General features: G+C 44.5%; 1 protein-coding gene across 9 annotated transcripts in view; it reads left to right on the top strand.

Annotated features, from left to right (window-relative positions):
- Positions 1-26,937, top strand: part of LOC135401697 (uncharacterized) — a 180,837-nt gene that overhangs the window by 151,210 nt on the left and 2,690 nt on the right. For 7 of the 9 annotated variants that reach the window (XM_064634224.1, XM_064634221.1, XM_064634227.1 and 4 more), the window contains 5 exons: positions 19,091-19,121; positions 19,225-19,365; positions 20,387-20,518; positions 22,215-22,379; positions 26,687-26,859. In XM_064634224.1, coding sequence (XP_064490294.1) covers positions 19,091-19,121; positions 19,225-19,365; positions 20,387-20,518; positions 22,215-22,379; positions 26,687-26,859 — 642 coding nt within the window. Of the gene's footprint in view, positions 1-19,090; positions 19,122-19,224; positions 19,366-20,386; positions 20,519-22,214; positions 22,380-26,230; positions 26,269-26,686; positions 26,860-26,937 lie in introns of those variants that run through there. The other 2 variants (XM_064634229.1, XM_064634228.1) reach the window with 2 other exon arrangements.

Raw genomic sequence — 26,937 nt, 5'->3', positions numbered from 1 at the left:
ATGGACGTCTCGATTGCCCCGATCGTTAGCCGACGCGCAATCGAGCTGCACGCACGGTGGGCGAGGCCCTCTTGCACGGGCAGCGGAAGGCGTATACAGTGAACCCTCGTTATTATGACCATGGTCGTTCCCGAAAATTTTTGTCATAATGCGGAATGGTCATATTAACGGGGAAGATTTGCAGAGCTTTCACTGCATTGTTCCCCAGAAGTATGGTCGTAAAGCGCGTATGTCAGATTATCGGGGGTCATATTAACGAGGGTTCACTGTATACAGTGAACCCTCGTTAATATGACCTCCGATAATCTGACATACACGCTTTATGACCATACTCCTGGGGAACAATGCAGTGAAACCTCTGCAAATGCCCCCGTTAATATGACAATTCCGCATTATGACCAAAATTTTCGGGAACGACCATGGTCATAATAACGAGGGTTCACTGTATATGCTTTGGAAACTCAAGAAACGAGCGGACGGTCGTTATTTCCCGATATTTCACGAGCGAACTTTGTAAAAATGCCCGGATCGTTAGCATTTCACCCGATTGAAGAAAAGTCATGGAGCGGAAGACATTATACGGTCGTCTCGTTCGTGTGCTGGAATGAATTTGGAACTGTCGCGTAATTAACGCACTTTCTTTCTTTGTGTGTGTGTGTATCGGCGCTATAGGTAATCTCGGCCCCAGGCAGTTGTCATTAAATGGTGAACGTAATAAACCGGTTTATTAAAGAAAGGCATACGAGCTATGCGCACCGAAACAGAGAAAATCGGCGTCGACGAAGTTTTAACCCTCGACAAAACTGCTACAAGATACAAGGGACACAGTATATAGCTGGTAACTTTCGCATTTTAACGCGCCTTTAAATGCATATTTTATGCGTAAATTTCTTAAATTATTCAATAGCACACGAAGCCGCTTATTCTCATGTTGCTATCAGAAGCTACGCTTCTCTATCCTATAATATCCAAGAGATGCAATTTTGTCTAAATAATAATAGGCTTATTATTTTTATTTTTATTTTTTATTTTTCTTACTCAGCATGCGCCATATGCTTTTAACTGGAAACGGCTTACATCGCAGTTTGGAAGAACGACGACATGCACGCACAGTATAGCGGTAAATTTGCTCTATATTTGTTGTAACGCATGAGAAAGTTAACAGGATGACTTCCAATTAGATTGAAAGCCCCCCCACGCCCTCGTTAGCGTGTTTGGCGTTACGACTGCGCGTATTATTATGGTGATGATTATATTTGTGAGCTGTACTCTGACACGCCAGACATAAACACGGCAAGTGCGTGTGTTTGCCCTCATTGACACGTTGGTCATAACTTGCAAGGGGATACCACGGGCCAGGGTACGCTTCCCCGACAGGGTGGTCTGTACGTGCCTAAAGCAACATATTGTAACTCACGTAAACCAATGCTCCGATTTCGTTTACTGTACATAGTGTGAAATAAAAGAGTCTGTTCTCGAAGCTCGAAGTGTGAAGACGTGTTGTCTCGACTCTGCGTCCCTCGGCCAGAGCGGGCCCCTGGCATAAGTGCCCTACGACGACAACGAAGCTTCGTATTTCTTTTTATACGCACGAGTTACGCGTACGACGGTTGCGAAGCTTACATATTAATGATGTTTTTTTATACTCTTCCTTCGGATATGTGCGTGAAGTCCAGGTGGTAGCACGTTCAAGAAAAACTGGCTAGATTTTCCAAAAGGGGGCGTGGTGTCGTTCTCGTCGTGATGGATCACAAAAAAAAAAAGTCTGCCATTCTGCAGGATGATGTATCTGCCGTAGGGAGTTGAGATCTATATATAGTTGCTGATTGGCACTGAGAGGCAAGGTCAACAGTACAAATACTTTAGAAAGAAGTACGTCGAGACTTGAGAACGTGTGGCGATTCTGAAAGATTGCACAGGATGCGAAAAGTTCCGTTCCGACTGTGCCGTTTAATTTTTATTTACCGCTGCCTTAGCGGGAGCAGGAACTTACTTTCATTAGAATCATTTACATTATTTACGCGACCTACTTAAGTCTGTAAAAACAATCAGAAACGTGACCGTACTCGGAGCACTACAGTCTAAAAAAAACAGAATGACTAGATCGATACTGGGAGGTGACGCGGGTTTGAATCTCCGCACGGACTGTGTGCTGTCTGAGCTTTTCTCTGGGTTTTCCGACAGACTTTCTAGACGAAGGTCGGCACTGCAGTTCCCCCCCTGAAGCCTGCCCAGGACGCATACTAACTCCCCCCTCCTCCATGTGTCCACGTCTGTACGCCGCTCATGGCCAGAGTTGCTTCGCGGCGCTAACACGTCATAACAATAAATAAAAACAGAACTTGACCGCATAGCACGATTCTAGCCAACCGTCATCCCGAATGACATAGTTCTCTTCCTTGATTTGTTAAAAACGAGGGGCGTACGCCCCTTTGTGCCAATTATCGTAACAGTGTAAGTGTACCAAAAAGGCGTACGCCCCTTACTTTTCGCAGGTCAGGAGCGACATATCATTCTGCGCTATGATTGGCCTTCAGTGTTGTATGTGGTCAAGTTCTGTGCGCGCAACAGTATACGTGCACTATAGTAAAAAATAATCCGCTATACAACTGTTCTACGTGGACATCATGGAAAGTGCTATCCTATAGTGCTAGAAACGTGATGGTTGGTACGGCTTGGGACAAAAGTTTACGGAACACCGGGGTGTCAAATTTCTTCATGGGAGCGGCACCGTACCAGAAAGCAGGAGCGGACACACATACTGACAGATGGATAGAATAGCCAGTCACCTGTTTCTTATTCGATCTCTCCCTTATATCTAGCAGGAGGCTGCTCCAATAAAGAAATACGGCAGTACCGTGTTCCGTAAACTTTTGTCCCAAGCTGTACGTGTGGCGCGGTCTCCTCTTCTGCAGTGATACCGAACGATCGGCCCGTTAAACAACCACAACGCCGTGACACCGTGAAAAATATACTGGCGAGGAATGCATCATTTCAAGTGGGTCCTATATACCCGCCATATATATTGAAGACGACGCTATCGCGCTTGGAAGCCTGCCGTCGTTACGGGAAGGAAACGGAAGCGTTATTATCGCCATACACTCAAGGCCACCCACACAGACTTCGCCACGAAGAAAGCAACTGCAGCTGTGTTCATTTTTGAGCATAACGCCGGGCTTACATTGTGACTGGTGGACCGAAGATTTGGGATAAGGGAACAAAGACGCAGTTCCTATCCTCTTACCTTTAGTTTATCTCCATTTTTCGGTATCTCTAAATGAGCTGGACACTCGCCCTCTCAGTATATGTCAATACAGTGAACCCTCGTTAATATGACCCCCGATAATCTGACATACGCGTTTTACGACCATACTCCTGGGAAACAACACAGTGAAACCTCTGCAAATCCCCCCGTTAATATGACAATTATGACCAAAGTTTACGGGAACGACCGTGGTCATAATAACGAGGGTTCACTGTATATTGCTTAGTCCATGGCCATATCCAGCAAGGTTGCGGAATGGGGCCACCAATTCCATTCCGAGGAATGCAGATTTGTGATAATGCCATTCCTTTCAATTCCTCGGAATGAAAAGGTACGGTCAATTCCCACTCCTGGAATGGGCTTGGCAACCCCATTCGATTCCGTTAATTCCGTCGATAAAAGAAAAGGGACCGGTAACCGTAGTGGCTAGCCCAGCAGCCACTGGGGCGCCCAGACCATTCCATTCCAATTCCATTCCTGCGAAAAACTGCCTACTTCCATTCCATTCCTAGGACAATTTCCGCCATTCCATTCCAATTCCATTCCGGGCTCTGATAAATCTGGAATAATTCCGGAATCATTCCAACTCCGACGTGACAATTCCGCAACCGTAGCCCACCAACGCTCTGCCCTAAACGCGCTTCTGAATTAGTCAAACTCCTTTATAGTGAACACCTTTTTAACGAAAATACCATTACAACAATTTTTTTTGCGGTCCCGCTGGCTGGAGCCCTATAGGTCCAATAATGGGCATCCTTTTTAACGAAAATACCTTTACAGCGAATTTTTTTCGCTGTCCCCTGAGTTTCGTTGTAAAGGAGTTTGACTGTATTTGGACGCCGTACTGGAGCTTCGGTCCTCGTTCTCCTGAAGGCGAATCATTGTTCGATTTCACCACATTAACGCCAGCAATGGGGTACGGTATCGCTCCCTGACGACGAAACTCCCCATTCGTCATCATTAAAATAAATTTGTTGTTTTTATTTATAGATTGATTAATTCGTATCACGCGTACATGGGCCTTACTGCGTACGTAGTAAACTCTCGGGATTCATAGATGTTAGCGTAGAGAAGGGTCACTTGTTCGTAGTGTATTTAATATATCTATATATAGAGAGAGAGAAGCATTTGCTGTAGCATTGCTCTAGCATAGCATTTGCTATATTTCTTAAAGTCAACGGTCACCCACAAGGAAGTGTGCATTTCCCCTTTGAGAATGCCATGTTGGACGAGGTGGAGAAGTTCTCATTCAGCTCAGCTGGAGGTATTGTCACATTTTGTCTCGTGTCTTGCATCAAACTCGAGGAAATGTTACCTCACTCATTCATCCCCTCGAGCACTCCCTCAAAAGATTCGATTAGGCGATATTTCGAACAGAGAGTGCGTTGTTTCTGCTTAGGCTAATTTCCTTCAAAACTAAGGTGGAAAGTAAGGCGGGTGGATGGTATACTCAAAAACCATTCACACGGGAGACCCTTGTCAACAAATTCTTCTTGAAATATGATTGCGTTGCGCGTTGGTATCATAAAAAGTTCGCGTCGTGGTTACGCAATGAATCGTCATAAAAATATATATGTTTTTTTAATGGTTCCTTATAAGAAAAACTATATAACTCATTGTCTTTGCCAGATTTACGTCCGCCTCTCCATTTATCTTTGCGGTCCATTCCTGATTCCTCCGTATCTTTTGAATAACTGAAGCACACAATCTGTATTTTTGTATGTCTCTCCCTCTCTCTGCCCTGCAGAGTCGTCCGTGTTTTATTCTTTCTTCTTTTTTATGCTTTATGTATTGATTTGTTCTGAGTGCACGGATTTTGTTTTTTTCTTTCCTTTTTTTTTTTTGAAAAAATGCGCCCAACAACCACGTTATTGCGTTTTATATCATTTACGATTCCCACGAACGCATCTCGTGCGGGTGAAATACGGGGTGCTCATACTTATATCCGTTAGGATTTTTTTTAGAGCGTTAAAATTTGTCGATGGATATTTCACGGCACGCGCTCGGTTCAGGGTGTTCAAAAGATAGAATGGCTTTCAACGAGGATTGCCTCCCATTTTGTTATTTTGCAGTTGCCTTGAATTTTGGGTAATTAGACATCTTGTAGTTACAATACCCTCTTGCCTGGCCGTAGAACCCGCCTGGGAAAACATCTACGCTTCTCTCATAGTTTTTTTTATAAAAAAAAGAAGAAGAAAAAGAAGAACGGATAAGACCACGTATATTAAAAGAAACGAGCAAGAGCAAAACACAGTCGTTTGGACGTCGAGCGGCTTTTGTCGAAGGCTCTCTTAATCGATGCCCGTGATCGAAGAATTATGCGACAGTCTCAAAAATTAGCGGTACACGGTAACCTCCTGAATATGGAATCCCAAAGCTACGAACCGGACCCGCGCAGCTGTGGGGATGACTTTGTGTCCCTGGACCCATTGATGTGATGTAAATGTAACTGCAAAATGTAACTAATTACTCGAACAAATGTCGATCCTTTTTTTACGTACGTACACACGTCGTATTTTTCCCTGCGGGAGGAGCCACATATTGACTTATACAGCTTCTGGTTAAGTGCAATATTACTTTTATCGCACTTAAGTAAAATGTAAATATATGTACGTTTTTAACGATTGTATGACCCTCTCATGGCCATTTTTATAAAAAGTAACTGTAATGTAACTAAGTTACTTTCTCTCAGTCACTGTAACTGTAAGTAGTTACTTGACCGAGAAAGTATCTATAACTGTAACTTAGTTATACTTAACCAAGAAAGTAACTATCACTGCAACTCAGTTACTTTTTAGAAACTTACCCAAGACACTTAGACCGTGGGGAAGATAGTGTGTCCGAATATGAACACAACACAAAGACCGTGCTGACGGCTGATTGTGCACTGACCCGGTCACCTAATGGAAGTTCGGTACGGCACTGATATAAAGAGGTCGATGCTGCTGTGTCATATACGTGGAGCTATATCGTCTGAGCCCTGTACGTAAGTAATGCGATAGCTGAGTGGATATCGATCTTTACTATAGATGGACCGACCTTTGTGGGACATACGATCCTTTGCACATAGAATCCATTTTCTGTGTCAGACTGTATAGTGTGTCCAACTGAGAACGAGCGCACTGCAGCTGCTGTCAGCGAAGCTGTTGTACTTTGTCTTTCCTTTCTGCCGAATTGCCGTAGATTTAAAGGAGCACTAGGCTTTCAAGGAGGGCTTTCTTTTTTCTTTTTCGCTATAGGGCGTGTTCTGCAACGAATACAATGAGCTACTGCGAAAGTATGACGAACGCAGGAGACATACAGTCTGCAGAACATGTGCACGTACGAGGCCTCCGTTCCGCACGCATTAAAAAAAAATAAAAATAGAGAAAGAAAAGGCCTCCGCTCGTAAAAAGAGAGTATCCGAGACCGAGGGAATGTTGTGACGTAACGTGGTCCCCGGGCACGTGATTCGTGACGTAGAGCGGCAGAGCTCCAGTAGGTAAAAGGGGAACGTACAGAGAGCTGAGAGGAAAGAAACGAAGAAAAAAGGCGCGGGGACCTTTCGACGTCACGCGAGGATCGTGTCGGCCGTCCGCGGCTGCCTTCTCGTTTTTTTTTTGTTTTTTTTTATTGCGCAGTTATAATACACAGCAGAGCGAAAATATTTTGCATTGTGGCTCCTGATGAGCAGCTCGACGTATGAGACAGGGTTTCCAGCCACGTGAACTGTCACGTCTCATTGCTCCTTTAAAAGGGAAGTTCGCTTCCTATCTTGGTTCCGACCTCACGGTTGTTGATGGGCATGCACCGTTCAAAATAAATATTAATATTGTCTTAAATTAAAGTAGCTACGTATTTTTCATTCGGTGTTAGCGCCACGAAGCAACTGCGGCGATGAGCGCCGTGTATACAAACGTCGATAAATGGAGATAGGGCAGCAAGGAGGAGTGAGCGACACGGGGGTTAGTGTGCGTCCTGGGCCGGCTTCAGAGGGAACTGTGCCGATATTTGTCTGGGAACTCTGCCGGAAAAGCTGAGACGGCACAGCCGGTGGTAGGGTTCGAACCCATCACCTCGCATTCTTCGGCACGACCTCAGAGTAACCTCACTCCGCGCGTGGAATATCAAGCCGTGTTGCTTATACATAAGCCACACGGCTTGAAATTCCCGAAATCGTTGAAATGTTGTTGAAATGAAATTTGTTATCTGCACTATAGTGTAGATCAGTGTTTCCCAAAGTGTGGTCCGCGGACCCCTGGGGGTCCGCGAGAGTGTCCGTGGGGGTCCGCGACCGTCTCTCACATTTGAGTGAGGATTTTCGTCCCCACAAACACGCGCTTGTACATGCTGCAGGATTTCCAAACACCCAGAACTTCCAAAATTGCTACAAGCATGCCTCAACGGCTAGCTTCTAATTTCTGATAGAAAAGTCCTGCAATGCACGTTTGTCCGCGTCATACACATACGAACAAGAAGAAGTGACGGTGTGTGTGTGTGGGGGGGGGGGGGGGGGTCCGTGAATTGGTTCTGATTGCTTCCGGGGGTCCGTCACCGCCAAAAGTTTGGGAAACACTGGTGTAGATAACAAATTGCACCATGAAAGTCGGCGAAAAGTGGAGTAGCCAGCCGTCTTGCTGTTCCCACCCCTGTGGACGCTATACACTGCCATTTAGATGAACGTGTACCTTTCTTCCCTCGTGTATCAACATCCTGGCATTCCTCAATATCACCGTATATACGGGAATCATAGCGGGTCACGGAACATTCACTTTTATGGCGTTATTATATAGGCAAGCACACTTTCTCGCCTAGACCCATAACGCCGTTGTTTTGCGGGGAAGCTATTCGTAGGGCCGCCTTCTCTGTCTTTATTAGCTATATCACGATGCTTATCCGCAATCGATACGCCCTGCGCCCATTTCTTTAATAGTCTTTTCGTGCGGGAGGGGGCGTTATGGTCCTTTGCGGTAGCTGGATAAACAAAGGTACGGAAGAGAAAGTGGCACTGTTCTTTACTGTCGTTATCTGATGACTGCTCGGTGATCTGAGTACGTTGTGGGTAGAGATAACTTGATTCGTCGAGATAAGTAAATCGGAACGCGCCTATTGGACAGCGTTGCGCACGGTGCCCCCCCCCCCCCCCCCCCCCGCTATCCAATAAGAGCGTTCCGATTACTTATCTCGACGAATCAACTTATCTGTACACTTGGCCTTCCTGTTCTGAACTTTGCCTGAACCACACTGTACCTGAACGAAACCGAACTTAACCTCCCATGTTCTGAGAAGCAGGGATTTGTGCTCGTGCGCAGGCTATGTATACATATCGCATCCATACTATCGTTTGCTGTTCTACAAATATCTTAGAATGACTTATCAATATTTTGGCACAATAACCAAATTACAGTTGGAGCAGACCACGAAGAGAGACCTCCCGCCCATTGTAATCCGCGTGCCACCTAATTTAATTCAGAAATAATCCACGTGCCATTAAATTAAATCCACGGCGTTTAAGTACTCTAAATGCAATTCGTATCCCATTATTAAATATATGGAATGATAAGGTGTTGTTGATGATGAAGGATGCAGAGGGATTCACACAAAAAAACACCTACAGTAATCGATCCTGGATACTTAAGATTGATTGATTAATCAATCAATCAATCGAGATACCTGGATACATCAGGCTGTCACCTGAATTACAATAGATGGCACTTGGATTAAAATTGGCGGGCTTACTTGGGTAATAACTTGTAGATACGTGACCTTGTGCGACGTGCTTTCCGAAGCTTTTTGGCACTATACCCAACGCCACCCTTCGATTGTAACGTCACACTTGACCGTAACGTGGCGCTGCCGCTTTCTAAGAATTAGGAGCCTATGTGGGGCGATACTTCCGCCAAACGAGGGTGTCACCGTAATGGGCACTATACGCGTTCCGAATTCACTTAAATAACGCTCGGCGCACCCATTACACGGACGTATACAATAATAGGACGGAAGTAGCAGACGAGGCAATTGAACGTAGAACGACGAACGCAGCATCAAACCTCCTTACAACGCCCAGCACAGCATACTTTTCAGTTGAACAATGGCAGTTGCTGTAGTGGCATTTTCTTCAACTGCAATATTATTCAATAGGAATGGTACTATTCGGGCATGACTTACAACAAGGAGGGAAACATCTCGGAAGCAGATAATGGGCTGTTTTCTCGGCACCAGTATATCCACAAAGCACGGTCCCATTCAAACGGATTCGCTCAACTGCACCGAGACGAGACCTTTTTCTCTGTGTGTTTTTTTTTTTTTTTTTTTTTTAAGCGTGACCCGGGTCGCCGTTCTGTCGTCCATTTTCCATGAATGCGCTTCTCCGCGGCAGCAGCAGCAGCTGTTGCCTTCAGAAAGTTTGAATTGAAGTTAGGGACTTTCCCCATTTATATTGAACTGCTATATAGGAAGTAGGAAGAAGAAAACGAAGCCATATTGATTCCTTCCTCTTGTTTCCCTCGGGTTTTCCTTCTTTTTTTTTCTTTTTTTTTCTTTTTTTTCTTTTTTTAATGTCTGGGACTTTTGAATCTGAATTTGGACGCTGGTACTTCCTTGCCTTCTCCAGGGTCGTGGAATCGATTCCGTTCCGTTGTCTGTACGCGATTCGACTGCCAAACACGGTCCCTGTTCTTCGTTTGTTCTAAGATGGAAGTGGCTTTGTCGCTGTTTGGTGGAGGTTATAACGAACACTGAGAGATCGAATCGGGGGATGCCATTCGTTCATCTCAAAAACGAAATCGGTCGACAGTGCGGGACTGCCCCTTTAAAGGGACCATGAAAGGATATTTGACAAACGCACGATCATTTTTAATCTGTTCCCCTGTACTATAAAGCATTGATTCTGTGAAATATGAAGTTGAAAATCGTTCAAATAGCGAAGATATTCTATATTAACCACGGCAGCTGCTACGGCGGCCCGCCTCTGAGGCGAACTGGCCGTGACATCATACCCAGAACATGTTACCGATTCGTGGACGGGCTTTTTGCGAGCAAACTGCAAAATTTGCAAACACATTTGCATACTTCGCCATGAAATATGTTTTAATTTGTCCTTGAAGGCAAGATTGTATATGTAGCCGTTGACACAGAATCCTACGAAAAATGGAATATAGCCGTTGACTGTCAGCATCATGGTTACCGGAGCGCGTTTTCCTCTTTGAACTTCTTCGTCAGAACATACCTCCGTCGATGACATTTTACGAGCTGCTGAGTACCGAACGACCCATAGACGCTGTGTGTGTCGCATAATCTCTTCCTCCATTGCTTACAATTTGCCTTTCGCCATATTTCGAGTGATTTCGACGGCAGATATACGATGGCGTTGTTGTCCAAACCGAAACCATGCACCCACATGGTCCCGCGGGGTGTGCCTTCCTCGTCGTTGATAGTTGGCTGAGAGGATTGGATGGCGATGACACGTAAGCCCGCTTCGAAGGCAATATATTCAGCGGTCACGCCCCTAAAGGTCGATGTGTGTACGATAGTGAGGGATCATGAGAACGGTTTCCTGCACAGTACTCGGAGTTCGCGAAAATCATTTCATGGTCCCTTTAAACACGCGCGACGAAGCGCCTTCATTGAAAGACGCAAAACGAAAGAAAGAAAGAAAAGGTTGCCAGACCAGCTGTTGTTTCCAAGCCAAGCATTCCCTTCTTTGACCGTCAAAACAAGCGACACGTGGAGCAGGGTGAAGGCTAACGGCGGTGTAATGAAACACGCACGTGTGTCATTATCAGATGGTGTTCGCAATACCCAGCGAGTAATTACGCGATAAGAAACGTCCTCCTCCGAATGTCTTCTACGTGAATTCTACGTTTGTGGTTTACTTACCTGCGCTCAGACTTGTACACGTTACTAAAAAAAAGTAATTGATTACCGTTACCGTTACCTTGTACGAAAAAGTAATTTTTTACCGTTACAAATTACTTGCCGGAAAAAGTAATGAAGTAACGCATTGAAAAGTAACGCGTTACTTTGCCAATTACTTTCCATATCTGAGAAAACGGTATAAAAAAAGATAGAAAAAAAGATATCCACACACACAAAAAAAGGAAACTGAGCAAAAACGAAGCAAAAACGAAGTCAGCATTGAAGCAGAATTTATTTCATACGAGCAGTGTTCAACTTTAGTAGCAGCTGCTTCTCGAAGGTTTCGTCCGTTAATTTTCCGCGTTTTCTTGTCAGAACGTCCGCAGCCACACTGAACACTCTCTCCACCATCGCGGCGGTGAATCATCCCATATATGTGTGTGTGCGTCGTCCCGAACAATGTGGATTCTTTAGTTTGCAAGTAATCGATTACTTGGTAATTGATTACTGAAAATTGTAATTCAATTACTCAAAAAATTACTGGGCCCCAAAAGTAATCGATTACGTTACAAATTACTCAAAAAAGTAATTGATTACTAGTAACGCAATTACCCGTTACCCGTTACGTACAAGTCTGCCTGCGCTGCATGGTAATAGCCGGTAGTCAAGGTACTCGACCGCCTCACTCACCTACGTGTGCCGTGCCATAAAGTTTCCGTCACAAACGTCCGTAATATCCGAGTATATTCTGGTATATATACACGTTTCTGTGTGCAACTCAATTCTCAGCCGTCGCCGCTGAAGGTGCCCTCGTGCCATAATCCTTGGCCGCTTTTAGAAACAAGTTGTGTGGTTTTAAAAAGGCTTTGTTGATGTTAACTGGGCACTGGTTTTCTGCATGCATCGAAGGTTGGAGCCAAGTCTAATATAAACTGCTTAATATTTACGGTAGCGCTCCCGCTCGGAATAGCTGACGCCTCTACCGCCAAGTATTGTGGTCATCGTAAAATAGAGAATTCGACGAAAGAATCGTTCGTTTAGAACGCGTTTTGGTCTTTTTGCGAGCCGGTATGAATGTTGTGGTGAAGTAAACCAACGTGGCTTCTATGTGGTTCGTCCGAATTTTCGGTTTTTACAACGGGGCTCTTGACAGATTGACATACCGATTATGGTGTCGTAACGTGCATATACAGTGTATCCCAATATAAAGTGCTGTACTACGCATTTCCACCCAGGCTTTTGGGGTGAATTAAAATTCAACTCGAACTCGTATAAGATCATCTGCGAATTATATCTCCTTTGCCTATAATCCAATTGGAGGGTATTTTCGAATGCTCCTTTGGGAAACGTGGAACCGAACAATTTCCAATATTTGGGTCGTTTCAAGGAAGGGCCACCGACAGAAATAACAAAAAGGAAAATAAAGTATCGGAACAGAAGGAATCTCAATAGTGTGTGGGGATGGGGGAATTCGCTGGTTCGCTCCAACTTGACCTGACACGAAAATTTTCGAAAATTTGTCCTACACTGTAAACTGAAAAACACCCTTATGGGTGTAAATGGCTTGTCCTATAACTGACACCTCTTTTTACACCATATGGTCTTAGAACACCCTTTTCAGAGGGTGTATCCTGTGTAAGACACCCTTTGAAAGGGTGCTTTTCCTTGGAAATGCTTTCTTTTGCACCCTTTAAACACCCTTTTAGGAGGGTGTAAAGTTGTTAAACACCCTCCTAAAAGGGTGTTTAAAGGGTGCAAAAGAAGGCATTTTCAAGGAAAAGCACCCTTTCAAAGGGTGTCTTACACAGAATACACCCTCTGAAAAGGGTGTTCTAAGACCATATGGTGTAAAAAGAGGTGTCAGTTATAGGACAAGCCATTTACACCCATAAGGGTGTTTTTAGTCAGCTTGTCCTGGCTAGAGTCCTGGCAACTTTACTTCGTTGAACCGATCATCAAATATAAGCTCCAACCAGTATTCGGCCTTCGGAGATTGAAAGCGGTGCATGTCCCATGTCCCTCGAAACAGCGTTGGCTCTGAGCCCCGAGTCTCAGAAGCTCCCTATATCCATCTTCTGGTTCTCAAAGCCATTTTCCATTCTTTTGCTGTCTTGCCATGACGCTTCTACAGCGATGCCTCCAGCTCTATCAGGAGGTATAACGGGACGTGATCCTGTTCCATGTATACTGTGGCTTTCCCATTTGGAGGATGAGCATTTATTTTGTAAATGACCATTCCCACCGAAGGACTCTCCTGAGGGAGGTAATGGCTTCGCAGTCTCGTAGAGCTCGTGTCTGAACATTCCAATACCACTACAATCTGCTTTTGCGCAAAAGCACAAAGTGGCCGCATTGTATAACAACGCGTAATTTTCTTGCGGAATTTTTACTTTCCGCTTTTCTCTTTTCTTTTCCGACCTGCCTGGTTCCTGCCTGCATTCCTAGTTCTGCACTTTTTGTGGGTTTCTGTCTCGCATTCCATGTCTGGACCACATGCATCTGTTTCTCCGCACATTTTTTTTTTTTTTTTTTTCGAGCATCTTCGTAAAAGATTCCTGAAAGCAGAAAGGAGGATAACACTTGTGCGCCGCCTCACGTTTAGAAAGCCCATTTCCACGCTTGCATTCTCATGATTCCCCTTTTGGATATACTAGTATGTATCGCGTAGCCATGTAACGTTGGGTAAAAAGAAAAAAAAAAGTAAGAACCGTGCGCAAAACGGAATGCCCCGTTTTGAAGCACGTCGACGACGATGACAATAGAACGTAATTTTGGTTCTCGATTCCTCGGGTCCAGTATATACGCTTCACAGCAAACTATCGATTGACGTAAAAACGCATTAGGTTTTATAAATAACCACGAAACTCCGAGCTTCAAAACTTTCGCAAGTTTAACGATCCATGGTGTGTCGCCCCACTAAACATTTTGCGAACAATTCGTTGCGAAGCTTGTCTTTTTCTCTGAGCGTCCATAAGTTTTCACGTCGAGTCACTTGGCACCCCAGTAAAGCTCTTGGTTGTCAAATTTTTTCTCGATTTGTACTATAAAAAAAAATATGCAGTCTTTGATAGTAACTAAGTTACATGTAACTGTAGCCAGTTACTTTGATACAAAAGTAACTTATAGCTGTAACTATGGTTACCGCTTTTGGTCAAAGTAATTATAAAATGTGACTACCGTAACTAAGTTACTCGGGGTATTGCAACATTGTTCTCGCGTCAGTTCTCTAGCGAAATTTTGTCGGGGCTTCAAATTACCTGAATTACTCTTTTCTTTTTTCCTTTTTTTTTTTTTTCATACGCATCCAGGACGGCCTTAGGCTAATTTCCATGGCCTTCTTTCTATGTTAATATTGTATAATTACGCTCGGACAGTACAATCCCGAAGACAATTTTTTTAAATTCTTATTTTATTCACTTATTCAACTTTTTAACTACTTCAACTACGTAACTGTAACACATAATGTAGGAAATGGTATGGATTACGCTGAGCTATGTCTTTTTCTGACATCGTGTCTATCTTTCGCTCTGAAACCGTTATATGTTCGAATTAAAATTTAAAATTGAATCTCATCGTGCATGAATATGACACGGTAACCTCAGAGCCCTGGTGGTGCCCGATTTTCACCCAATTTTCACCATTAAAAAAACAAAAACAAAAAAGAAGATATATATGCAGAAATCGCGCAAATTGTCAGTCATTCAGTCGAATTGAGATCGACATTGCGCTCCTTGATATAGGTACAGTTCTTTGCACTTCGTGATCATGTAACTTTTTTCGTTGTCGTAGAGAGACGAACACCGAAAGCAGGGTGCCAAACGTTTGTGTTTAATATCGCTGCAAAGTAGTGTTCCTCGAATTTTGAGTTTCTTACAGAAAGTTCTTCTAACGACAACGCCATGCTGTTCTATGCATCAGAGCGTATTGTTGGCAACCGGTATAAAGGCTTCGGCCACCGGAAAATGAGAAATATCAAAAAGTGAAGAAGGACAATTCTGAAGATGAGGAACTTCTGGCATACCATAAGCTCATGCGTACAGTGAACCCTCGTTAATATGACACCCGATAATCTGACATACGCGCTTTACGACCATACTCTTGGGGAACAATGGAATGAAACCTCTGCAAATCCCCCCGTTAATATGACAATTCCGCATTATGACAAAAATTTTCGGGAACGACCATGGTCATAGTAACAAGGGTTCACTGTATATGTTGGACCCTCGTTAGAAAGCATAGAAATCATAAGAAGCCTCTCGTAGGGGTGCCCCTACAGTCCATCCATCCATCTACTTGAGTAAAAAAGCAAAAGTAAGATCATATTCGTACACTCATTTTTCCTTTGCAGCCCATTCGGAAGCCGCGACCGAGTTTATAAAGATCGGCTTTAGACATCCAAGTTGCGCGGGTCTTCCGCGAGATATCGGTACCCTCTAAAGAACCCACGAGTGGGAAAAAGTTTATCCAACAGACCGTCGCTATCACTCCGGCGCATTTTTCTGCATCACAAAAAGGGGTGCGACACTTCTATCACTATTATTATTGAAACCTACCAACAGCGCCAACTTTTACAGCAGAGTGGAGAAGAAAAAAAAAAAAGAAGAAATGAAACGGCGAGGGTCATCGATTTCTCCTCTCTCATCCCGGCAGCGCACGTTCGTTTCCTGCTCCCAAAGTCCGCTTCTCAGTTGAGCTCAACCAGCTGAACCGCGTGGTCTGAGGCGGTGGTTCCTCCAGGACTCTTGCCGATAGACACTCCGCTATCGTTAGCATCGCAGAACGGGAGCTGTCAGCGGATACGCGTGCGCGTCTTTGGTTTTCCGTTCCTCCAGTTTTATTTGTGCCTCAGTGATTGTGACAGGCGGGTGACGTGTCATGGTGTGATTCCTTGTTCCGTGGTCAGCGGATCACTTTGTTGTGGCCATGGGGCTGTGATGGTGGATGTTCAGCGTTGTGCGTGGTGATGATTAGCGATGGGTTGTGAGGTGTGTCGACCCGACAGTTCTCAGAATGACCGACAGTTGAAGAAGCACCGGTTGTAGCAGGATATCACGTCTCTGTGCGGATGTCACGTTGGTATCGGCGTAATGAAGTTCAACGAGAGATGTCATCCGATTTTCCCGAGGATGTTGTCAGACGTGTGCCATTTTGTAGAAAGGATCAGAATGAGGCCGTTTGCATGTCCCTAAACCAACGTTTCACATCCGCAATCACTCTTTGAGGACTCGCTGTGGTAAAAGGACAACGGTCCGGACGGGCCCTTCTGAGGCGAACGACAGCGAGCAGAGTTGATTAAAAGCGTCCCCTGGGCGGTGTTCGTAACGCCTGGTCGTCCACCAAGTTGCCATTATCAGCCAAGAACAATTTCCTGCCCCCACCGTTATTCGTCCGGCATCGTATAACAGCCGCCTCGGCTGCTTCCACTACAGATTGCCCACTTCCTGCCCATTTAAAGGCACGATGTCTTCGTATTAAATCCAGCGTCGGCCAAGTGCTACAGGAGATTATTGCGGTGTTGGACGACAACTTTTTTGTCGCGCATCTGGGGATGTGTTTTGTCGTGCCCGGGGGGGGGGGGGTCAGCTGGGACCGCCACAGAAGTCGGACAAGACTTTAGGGAACTTTTGCGGCACTTGGAAGATATTGCGGAAGGGATCGAGGGCTGAAACGTGCTTTTATCTGTCTCTTGCGGAACTGACGTCGAGTTGCGTTGCTTCGAATTGAATAACAGCCGCAACAACTTTTAGCCCAAAGCAATCCCGGACACTATTTCGCAAAAGATCCAGCCTCTGCACCTCCGTGTTCCAAGAACGAAGTCCAGGCCTGTTGCCATTGCGAATTTGAAATTGTATAGCCTAGACACACACACAAAAACATCGTGCAAGGCTGTCGTGTTTGATGCTTACGTTGCGAGCTTCCTGGTCTTTGCGAGTCAAGGCCTGCCCCCCCCCCTTGGCGCGTGTGTCTTCGCATGCGGTGGTGAAAGGTCGCGTTCCCTCTTCGGCGTCGTGACTTTCGCCGCTCAAGAGAGCGAGGCTTCATTGCCCGAAAGTTGTCCGAGGGCTGTCTGAAATTGCTGCAGAACGATATGGCTGGTGCGGCTCCCATCAGCAGTTTCTACGAGCTTATGGTGGCGCTCAGAAAGAAGTAAGCCTCCGATCGTAAAAAAAAAAAAAAAGGTTAAGTACGTGTGTGTGTGTGCGCGTGTCAGTACTGGATTAAGAGGTGACTGCTATTCGGGAGCAGTAATGGGCAGTCGTCGAGAAAGCCAGACAGCTAGTTTCTACGTTACACGACATTTCGCCAGGGTGTCTACCAACCTGGAAAACCTGGAAAACAGGGAATTGTCAGGGAATTTTGAAGTAACTGGAAAAGTCAGGGGATTGTCAGGGAATTTGGCCAAAAAGCAGCTGAAGTCAGGGAAAATCGCAGACAAGTACCGTGATGATGCCTCCGAGTGCCGACCGGTGGTTGAGTGGCGATGCCGCAGCACGCGAGTAGCAGTTGACCAGTATGACAAGTTCTAAGGCAGAAAAGTAGGATAGCCTCACTAATACTTAATAAATGGTCAATTTTATGAGGGTCCTGTATCAAAACGTAGGACGAGGAACCAAGTTCCCTTTTGTTTTTGTAAGGGAATTCGCTTGAAATAGTCAGGGAAAACCTGGAAAAGTCAGGGAATTTGAAGACTGCAGTTTGGTAGACACCCTGTTTCGCGTTTCGAGTGCGCTCGAGCGGCAATCGAGAGATGCGCGGTTCGATTCCCACTGCTTGCTTTCTGGCTTTTTTCGACGATTGCCATATTTAAATCGTTCGTCATGTGTGTGTTTCCACGCAGCACTGTTACTTTTTGACAATTTGGGATTCTGCTCACGATGCCCCAATTTCATTCTCCCGTGAAATATTGCAATGAATCAGTCTCATATCCCACAGCTACTCTTTTTTAAATGTATAACTAGTTTCCGCATTAAACTTAACTTAGTTACTTTACAGCTAAGTTTTAAGAAAAATCGAAGAAGTGTGTCAGAGTTCAATTATATACTGTGTTATAAACACAGGATTTCCTACAAGCCGGGGGGGGGGGAACCGAGGCTGGAAAATATTGCAATATTGAGATTACAGTTATGAGTTACTTTTATAGAAAAGTAATTAGTTACAATTATGAGTTACTTGTAACTTGGTTGATGATGATTGGGATTTTTTTTTTTTTTTTGCGCAGCTACAACGAAGGTTATAATGCACCAAATTGGTGATGTAATGCAACTGAAGTTAAAAGTATAACGATGTAGTTAAAACCACAAAGGTAGCATAGATAACAGAATGAAATTAGTATCTAAACAACTGAGAGCTAAAATTCACAACTTATCAAGAGTACCTGTGTCTCTAAAAAGAACTTAAAAAACATCCTCTTGTATGTTTACATGTGTCTTGTATGTTTCTTGTACAAGACTGCCCCGAAACAATGCACAGTGGGAGACGTTTTTTTTTTTTTTTTTCATATACCCGTTTCCAGAACTAAACATGGAACCCGGCTGTTGTACCATACACTTCCCAGTATCTTGAACAGTTAGTATGCCAATGTTGTAGACATAAACAATCCTTCAGTAATTGCTTTCCAGGAATTATTAGCATAGGTAGCCTTTCCTTTTTGCCGTCCTTGGCATTTACAATTCCACATTTTGCAATATATTTCTATTTTTGTAGGTTTTTTGCGGGCAGTATTAGCTGAAAGAGTCATTTATTTTGTTATGTTTCTTATAACTACAATTTCACAATTTGTGGTCTACTTTCGTCTGTTTCTTGCTGACAGCTGCGTTATTGAGATTATGCCCCTTGTCAAGTGGCTGTTATACTGACGCCTTTTTGGCGCAGTCCCTCTCTGTAGTGTTGTGTGTAAGTTGGAAGTGAACATATGATATGAAAGAGGCTGTTTGCTGTAGGAGCACGATGATACTAATTGAAAAATTTTTCTTTCTTTCTGTTTTCTAGCTCTGACCAGCTTACAGAACAGGAGATCGAGGTAAGCTATTGTTCAGCGAGCACAGTCCGCGAGTCTTGTGACGTGAACATTTGACAAAAAATATGGCTCAAATTCTTCTCACAATGTCTCCGTGCCTCTTTAGAGCAAATTTGCTAGCCTTTCTCTGGGGTTCAAGACTGACAAGCTCACCCTGTCGAAGCGCCTGGAGCTCCACCAGCGCCATCGCGACGTCGCCGAGAAGAACAACGTCACTGAACTCAAAGCCATCTGGGACCTCACCAACGTATGTATGTTTGAAGAGCGTTCCAAGCATGCAGCTCCCACGAGGTTGCCAGGTCACTGGTTGAGGGTGCCACTGGTTGAGGGTGTCACGCTACAGCACCAATCCATCACATGGAGTGGAAGATTTATTAAGATGTTGAGTGTTTCAGTGCAGAGTTCGAGGTAACTCGTTACTGTAACTAGGTTCCTTTCTTTGGGAACTTGTAACTTAACTCGGTACTTTTGCGCCGTGGTAACTTTCAGAGGAACTCGTTCCTTTTTCAGGTAACTTTTCCAAAGTAAGTTACGTTAAGTTCCAAGTTACTTTTAACTCGCTTTTCACTCACGTCCACATATTTTCTTGCTTTCTCTCCGGTTCCTTCGTGGCATTTTTTGCCATAAAACGTGATATTCAATCAATGACAGTACTTTATTCAGGAAGTAATAACCGCTGCCATTGAAATGAAGCTGACCCATTGTGCGCCCACAGGGGGTAAGGTGCAAAGGGTTCGAATAGACCTCTACCAAAGAAACGTCATCATGACATTGGTAGACAGGCTGAAACCGAAACAAATCGAAGTAACTTGGAAGTAACTCATTCTTTTTTTTTTTAAGTAACTCAGTAACTGCGAGTTACATTTCAGGCTGAAGAACTTTGTTATTAATATTTTGCACACGGTAACTTAACTTGTAACGAGTTCTTTTTGACGGGTAACTTCTCAATCTATGTTTCAGTCAATGAAAGCGACATATGGCACGGATTCATGGAGGATGTTGCGTGGGACAAAACAGAAAAAAGAACGTTGTTACGGCGAGAGTCCCAGCCTAACGCTAAAGTGGAAAAATGCTGTCACAAGCTTTGTTATCGTGCTCAGAGTCACAGTGCAAAATACTCAGATTAAATAATTGAATTTTATATCTCCAAACCTTCAAACTTCAGAGAAAGAAAGGAAGATTCAGAAAGACAGGGACCTTTACTGCTTACAAAATTCAGCTTCCAATGATAATTCGACGAGCTAAGGCACGAGACCCGCTTTACGCAGGCGCTGAACAAGATATGCACGGACGACAAGCAGCGAGAAGTGATCAGCAAAATCCAAAGTCACCTAGAAGTTCTTCAGCAGTCCACGGATAGGATTTCAAGCAGGGCGGAAGTCTACGGTGCTGTTCAGCAGGTACACGCAGTTTCTTCTCTTGTCGCATCACTGGTGATGCTTTAAGTGATTTTACGACGGGGATCATGCGAAACAACGCCGAGCCATCATGATGAACTCTGTAGTCTTGTGATTAGTCATGCTTGAGTCAGCATAGAAGTTATGCAAAGTAATGAAAGAAATCTGTCGACGGTTGTCACGCCCAGACTTTGCTAAACGCACAATTGCAGGTTTTAAAAAAACAAAAAAAAGCACACTGTCAAATTTATACTATGCTCAACCTTTGCTTTTTTCACCGTTTGCACTTTGGGATTGTCATGAATCTCGCGCTCCGCTTTGGTTAGTTTTTTCGGACCCACTTTGAGAATTTGGCAAGGCTGTAACTTTTTTTTTAGAATGAGCAGCATGTGGATGTTTTCGGTTTTCCCAACATGAGCCTTTTGGTTTTTGCAGACCTATTTTACCGAGGGGCCTCTATAGCTGGGAAGTGACAACAAAAATCAGCATGAATTTTTAATCCTCGTAACTCAGCCAGAGCAGCAGAAACAAGGCCTCCTTTGTTTAGTCATCTATATTCATGAAAATTCGAGAGACTTAGGAACTAGTCTCGGAGGTATAGGGGAAAAAGGGGTTCGTTGCTGCTTAAGTCTGCAAGATAAAGTTCACTAGTCTCTTCAGATTTTCAACCGACCATCTAGAGGTCGAGCTTCTGAGATTCAGCTGTGCACATGAGTGAATAAATTAGAGCGTTTAATCTTGACATTAGATACTTTTTATGTGAAGAGATTCTGGTTTCTGCGGCCAAGACGTACCATTAATCTTACACTGGTAGGGGGTAGACATTAATCATGTCTGCTAGACATTCAACTTGTTTTTTGCCTTGATTGTTGCCATTTTTTATTATTTATACATACCGTTTTTGTATTGGTAACAGTGTTTATTTGTGGTAATGGAAAAGACTAGTTGTGTTTGTTTGATATGGGGATCACCCATATCTTGTCGGGGAAGAGTGACAGGAAATGAATTCCTGAATGCATAATGACATTTATGTCATCGCACCTCGTATAAATGAGGAGCAGGAGTGCATGGTGGCTGCTAATAATGTGGTTTAGCGATTGATGACTGCATGCAGGAAATTGACTACTTAACATTGAGACCGTGGTTAACAGCTGTGTGCGCAAGCGCTGTTGGTTTACTGAGCAGAAAACTTTTCACAGGTATAAATAAGAGTCCATTGATTGATGAGAAACCATGGGGTTGATTGAAATCTGATTATCATTTAATATGGTTTTGTGGGACTGATTTGAGAACGACTCAACCCAGTGACTGATATCAGTTGTCTCATTACCTTATGACTGTCAGTTTACTTGTAATCTTTTTACCCGATGCAAAGCCTATTTATTTATTTCTCTTATCAGTTATCTCTCGAGCAGTTGATGGACCACTTACGGTCTGTTAAACTGCAATCTCATCAGTCACTAATTTCTGTATTCTGTGGCTCATCAAATGTTTTTCTCTCAGTCATACCATCTTACCTGGTATTTGTTTATTGTATCACATTCTCCTCCATTATTATTTTCTGGTAAGTTTCCGCGCACTTTCTGGGAGATCTTTCATGCGGTTATTGCTGGGGCAGCACGGATTCCTGAGATGTGGGTCAGCATAATGTTGAAAGGAAGACTTGTGATCAGAGCCTGAATCACCGGGGCTGTTATAGGAGGAGCGCATGTGCAAAGCCTTTGAAGTGATGGTGGCGCACGTGGAAAACCTGAAGCGATCGTCCGAGAAGGAGCGACGCGAGCTGGAAGAAATGCGCCGACTCATGCTCGATCATCAGCTTCAAACCCCACAGGAAGGGGCATCCTGTTCTTCTCCGGGAAAGGTGCGGCCACCCACACCCCTGCTTGTATATACCCCCGCCCCTGCCTGGTGTCGCGTCGCCGAGCGAGCTTCTTGTGCACGTTTTTCTGTTTGTCTCTCTCGTAGTTGCTCTTCCAGCTGCGCTTTCGATGCTTGGCTGCTTGTTAGGTTTGGACCTCCGTTCACTCCAAGCAGAGTAGGTAGTCGGCTGTACTATGTCCGTATACAGTGGTGGTTAGCACGTTAGTTGTTTGTTTTCCAGTTTGCTAAAATATGGTGTGAACCTCGTCGCAGGTATTTCGCCTTTGTGTTGTACTTCTGTTCTTCAAAGTCAGGGTCTTTCCCCTAGTATGATTGTTCACCAGCTTGCTGACATATTTTTGGCATTTTGGCATATATTTAGCATCCACATATTGGCACTTTTTTGTACACAGTGTTTACGCTAAAACGTTTTTGAGATACAGATCGTGGGCATATTCGCCCGAGGCTTTCATAGCATTTCTGTAAGCTTTGTTTGTACTATATTTTAAGTGTCACAAACCTAAGTGCAGGAGTTTAATCCCAGGAAAGAAGCAGCGTTGTTCTGGAGAAGCGTTTGATCAAAAGTATTTAAGATAGGTATCACATAATCGCAGTATTTTTCTCAGCTTCGTCACTGACGTCGGCAGATTCGTTGCTCGATAAAGCTGCAGCTACCCCTGGTGACTTCGACATGAGGCTCGCTGTTCAGTTTGTCTTCACAGTGGCATTTGCTCTGCTGAGCATTTCCAGGCATGAAAGGTGCTTGTTGGCACTTTTTTTCCCTCAACATTCGTATGGCTCACAATGCTCATGTTGCACTGTGTGTGTTCACGTACTGCCTCATCACATAGCTGAAAGGTGCTGTCTGGGGACACACTTGCACCACATGTTTTCTCCTCGGAAATGTTCGTACCCTACAATCCTGACTTCCCAAACACTGTACGCAAATGTAATTTGCACCCTATTCCACACCTTCGTTTACACCATGTTTGATATGAGCACAAACACTTGTGCTGTCATATGCCTGGCCGTGAGTAGAAAATATTTATTTCTAAGTTTTTATTTTTACCCGATTTTGTTCCTAAAGCAAGGATGCGAACAATATTTTGCGTTTTTCTTTTTTTCTTCTTGCTCTCCTTTTCTTCTCGCTTGACATATTTATCCTCCTTTCCATCCAATTATACATTACTAAATACTGAATGCAAAAAATACGAAAAACTGCAGTAGCGAATCCTGTAGTTTGGCATGTAACTTGGAGTACTTCGACAACTAGACGCTCTTTCGCTTGCTTGCTTGCTTGCTTGCTTGCTTCTGTGTATGCTGCTAGCTTGACTGCATTGCATTGGATGCACAATATCTCTCAGCATGAATGCACAATTTTTTTTTTTTTTTTTCGGCTTTCCACTCAGCATGTGTACCGTTATGGCTTGACTATTGATTGACTTGCCCATGCTGCATGTGACTTGGATGCAAACTGTCGGTTATGTGCGTCGCTATATCTTTAGTGTGCAATTAGTCAAACTGCCGCAAGTTTCTTCGTAAGACATCTTACGGGGTGTCTGATACCTTGAGATATAATGTAACCTACGTCGTTGTTAGAACAAATTGGGCACTTTAATGAATTAACTAGTTAGGTTTCGCATTAAAAATAAGTTGTGCTCGCATGCATCTTAACTGTGGTAAATTACAAAGCAGGTCCTTCTCATGCACTTGAAACGTACGGCTCGCTTGTCTGGAGAGATAATGTTGGGCTTGGATACGGAGCATGATATCTGAATGCGATTCTCGCAAGGTTCGGAGAACATGGAACTGGTTGTTCTAATGCGTGGGGAATGATACGTGTGTGTTGGTGATGGTACAGTGGCTACGTTCTTGTTACAGAGCGGTGGTTTCCCGGTTGATTGATCCCAGTGGTGTGGCTGTGCGTGTGTGAGCTTTGATGGGTGGTGGGTTTGAGCCTGACAGGGATGGTACATTTGGTGCAGGGGCTTCAGTGTGTCACCCCGAGTGACCTTACTCCGCGTTTAGAGCACTGCACTGCCCGTCCCTACCCGACACGTTTGTGACGCGATCTGTCCGTTTGACACGGTGGTGTGGACGTGGGTAACTTGTAAACAAAGAACTGAAAAAGTAATTTAAAAAAACGAGAGAAAAAACCACTGACACAAGCTCTCCAGCAGCCGTGCAGTGCTCTGCGTTAGTTTTAAACATCTTAAAGGAGCAATGAGATGACACATAGCGTGGCTCCAAAAAATCTTGTCTCATTCGACAAGCTGTCGATCAAGCGCCACCATACAAAATATTTTTTGCTCTGCGGTGTATTATAACTGCGCAATCAAAATTTACAAAAAGCAGTCTGCAAAAGCAGCCGCGGACGGCTGACACGATCCTCGCATGACGTAGGGAAGTCCCTGTGCCCTTTTTTTTCGCAGCCCATGCGCCGCTTTATACCTGCTTGAGCTGTGACGATCTACGTTACACAGCCTGGGACCACGTCATGTCACGACATTCCCTCGTTCTTCGATATGCTCTTTTCACGAGTGGAGGATTTTTTTTTTTTTTCAAGGTGTGCGGAACAGATGCCTTGCGCTTCTCATTCTCTCAGGGGAGCTAAATTCGTTCGTTGTAGAACGTGCCGCGGCAAAAGACAAAAACTGAATAAATAAAAGAATTGCGGGACACCTCAGTGCTCCTTTAAAATCCTCCGGAGACACACGGCGAATTCCACCGGTCGTTGTATCGCAAAAAAAAATGTTGACGCTGGCTGGGGTGCGTACAGTGCGCTGGTCGCTTTTCAGTGCAACGTGCGTCGCGTTTCATTGGTCGTTCCATTCGCTCATCCTTCGTTTCTACACTGAGCCCACACCGGCACACTACACTACACTAAATGAAAACGACCAGCGGAATTCGCCAACAAACAGAAACCTGATCGGAGGCACGGCTGACGGTTCACGAGGACTAGGAAAAAACTATTCGCTTTCGCTGTAAAAGTTGCTACAACTATACACTTCATCCCTCGAGTTTGGTGGTCACAATCACACGAGCGTCTTCTAGTCTCGTGTAGATAAGACAAGTCAGCACAAGATAATGCAATTCGTAGATAAGACAGGTCAGCACAAGCTAAGGCAATGGGTAGATAAGACAGGTCAGCACAAGATAAGGCAATTGGTAGACAAGACAGGTCAGCACAAGATAAGGCAATGGGTAGATAAGACAGGTCAGCACAAGATTAGGCAATGTAGGTCTCGTGGTATTGCATCCAGTTGCTCGCAGCGAGTTATGTAGGGCACGAAAACGTAGCAGAGCTCTCAGCTGTTTGCCTCCTATTCGTGTGTACAGTCTTTCGTTGTGGCTGTGACGTTCTGCCTTCCAGGTGACACGGCGAAGAGCCAGCGTGGCGTCCTTCCATCGACCGTACTCGGCGGAGGAGGTGTTGCACAACCCTGTAAACCATGTTGTAAGCATGTACATCACAAATGCATCTCATGACACGATTAACGGCCACAGGCAGCATGTTTAAACGTGTGTTGGCCAACCGCAGTGGCCAGTATTTACAACACGGTGAGCTGATGACCAGGTGATATGTCATCGGGCCGTCACTGTGTGAAGATCAGTTGCTCTTAAGCACTTTTGTTTGTGTGTGTGTGTGTGTGTGTGTGTGACGTATGTGTGTGTTTGCTGGGCTGACTTCTTTGGATGAGTATGTCCATGAGAAACCACTGCATCACCATCACATCCGCTCTTGCTGTTTGCGGTATAAGTATTATTCGTGTAGTCGTACTTGACGGGTAGTGCTGTTTTAGGTGTAGAGTACATAGGTATCTTTGTCTCAATTTTCATGCTGCCAAATAGCATCGGAAGGGCATCTCTCAGATGCCTGGCAAGTAAAGGTGAGTTTTGGGTGGAGAGTAAACACGTAGCATTTATACACCTTGTAAAATGATAATCCTTGTTGTAACGTACATGTTTGTGGAGCAGTCAGTATGCATGTGCACCTGCATTGGCAGTTGTACGGGGAAATGCAACATATATATACGAGAGCAAAGAGGTATGCATGCACATGTAATGACACACATTAGCCAGCAATAGAGCTAAGATTCTGATTAATTAGAACTATTGTTCTATCTAGTAACAAGCAGCAAAGTTTTGGAGAGCTGCACTTGCATATACCTTATTCCTTGTATGTTAGCACATGTGCATGGACATGTCGTGTTGGTTGGAATGTGGGCCTTAAGAAGTTTCTGGAAGCCATACCCGACCTACAAAAGAACGCCCTTCTAACACGAGACATTCCGTTGACCTTACCAGGACAGCCGCACCCGTCTATTCAGCATCCCCAGCTCGGGTACTTCACCGGCGTTAAGTCGGCTGGTTCGAGCTGCGACTACAATACGACGCTGTTCACTGCCAGTGGCAGCGCCAGCGCAAGCTGAGGATGCCCATTCATTGCTGCAGCAAGCGCTGAAGAATAGTGCCAAGGGGTTGGTCTTTCTCTCTCTCTCTCTCCTTGTACCCAGCAGGGGGATACCCGTTGTTCACGGTTACGTTACTGTTTGCAG

This window comes from Ornithodoros turicata, chromosome 7 (assembly GCF_037126465.1).
Source record: "Ornithodoros turicata isolate Travis chromosome 7, ASM3712646v1, whole genome shotgun sequence".
NCBI classification, from domain to species: domain Eukaryota; kingdom Metazoa; phylum Arthropoda; class Arachnida; order Ixodida; family Argasidae; genus Ornithodoros; species Ornithodoros turicata.
Note: the sequence above shows the minus strand (reverse complement) of the source record. Positions and strands in the feature narration are given on the sequence as shown.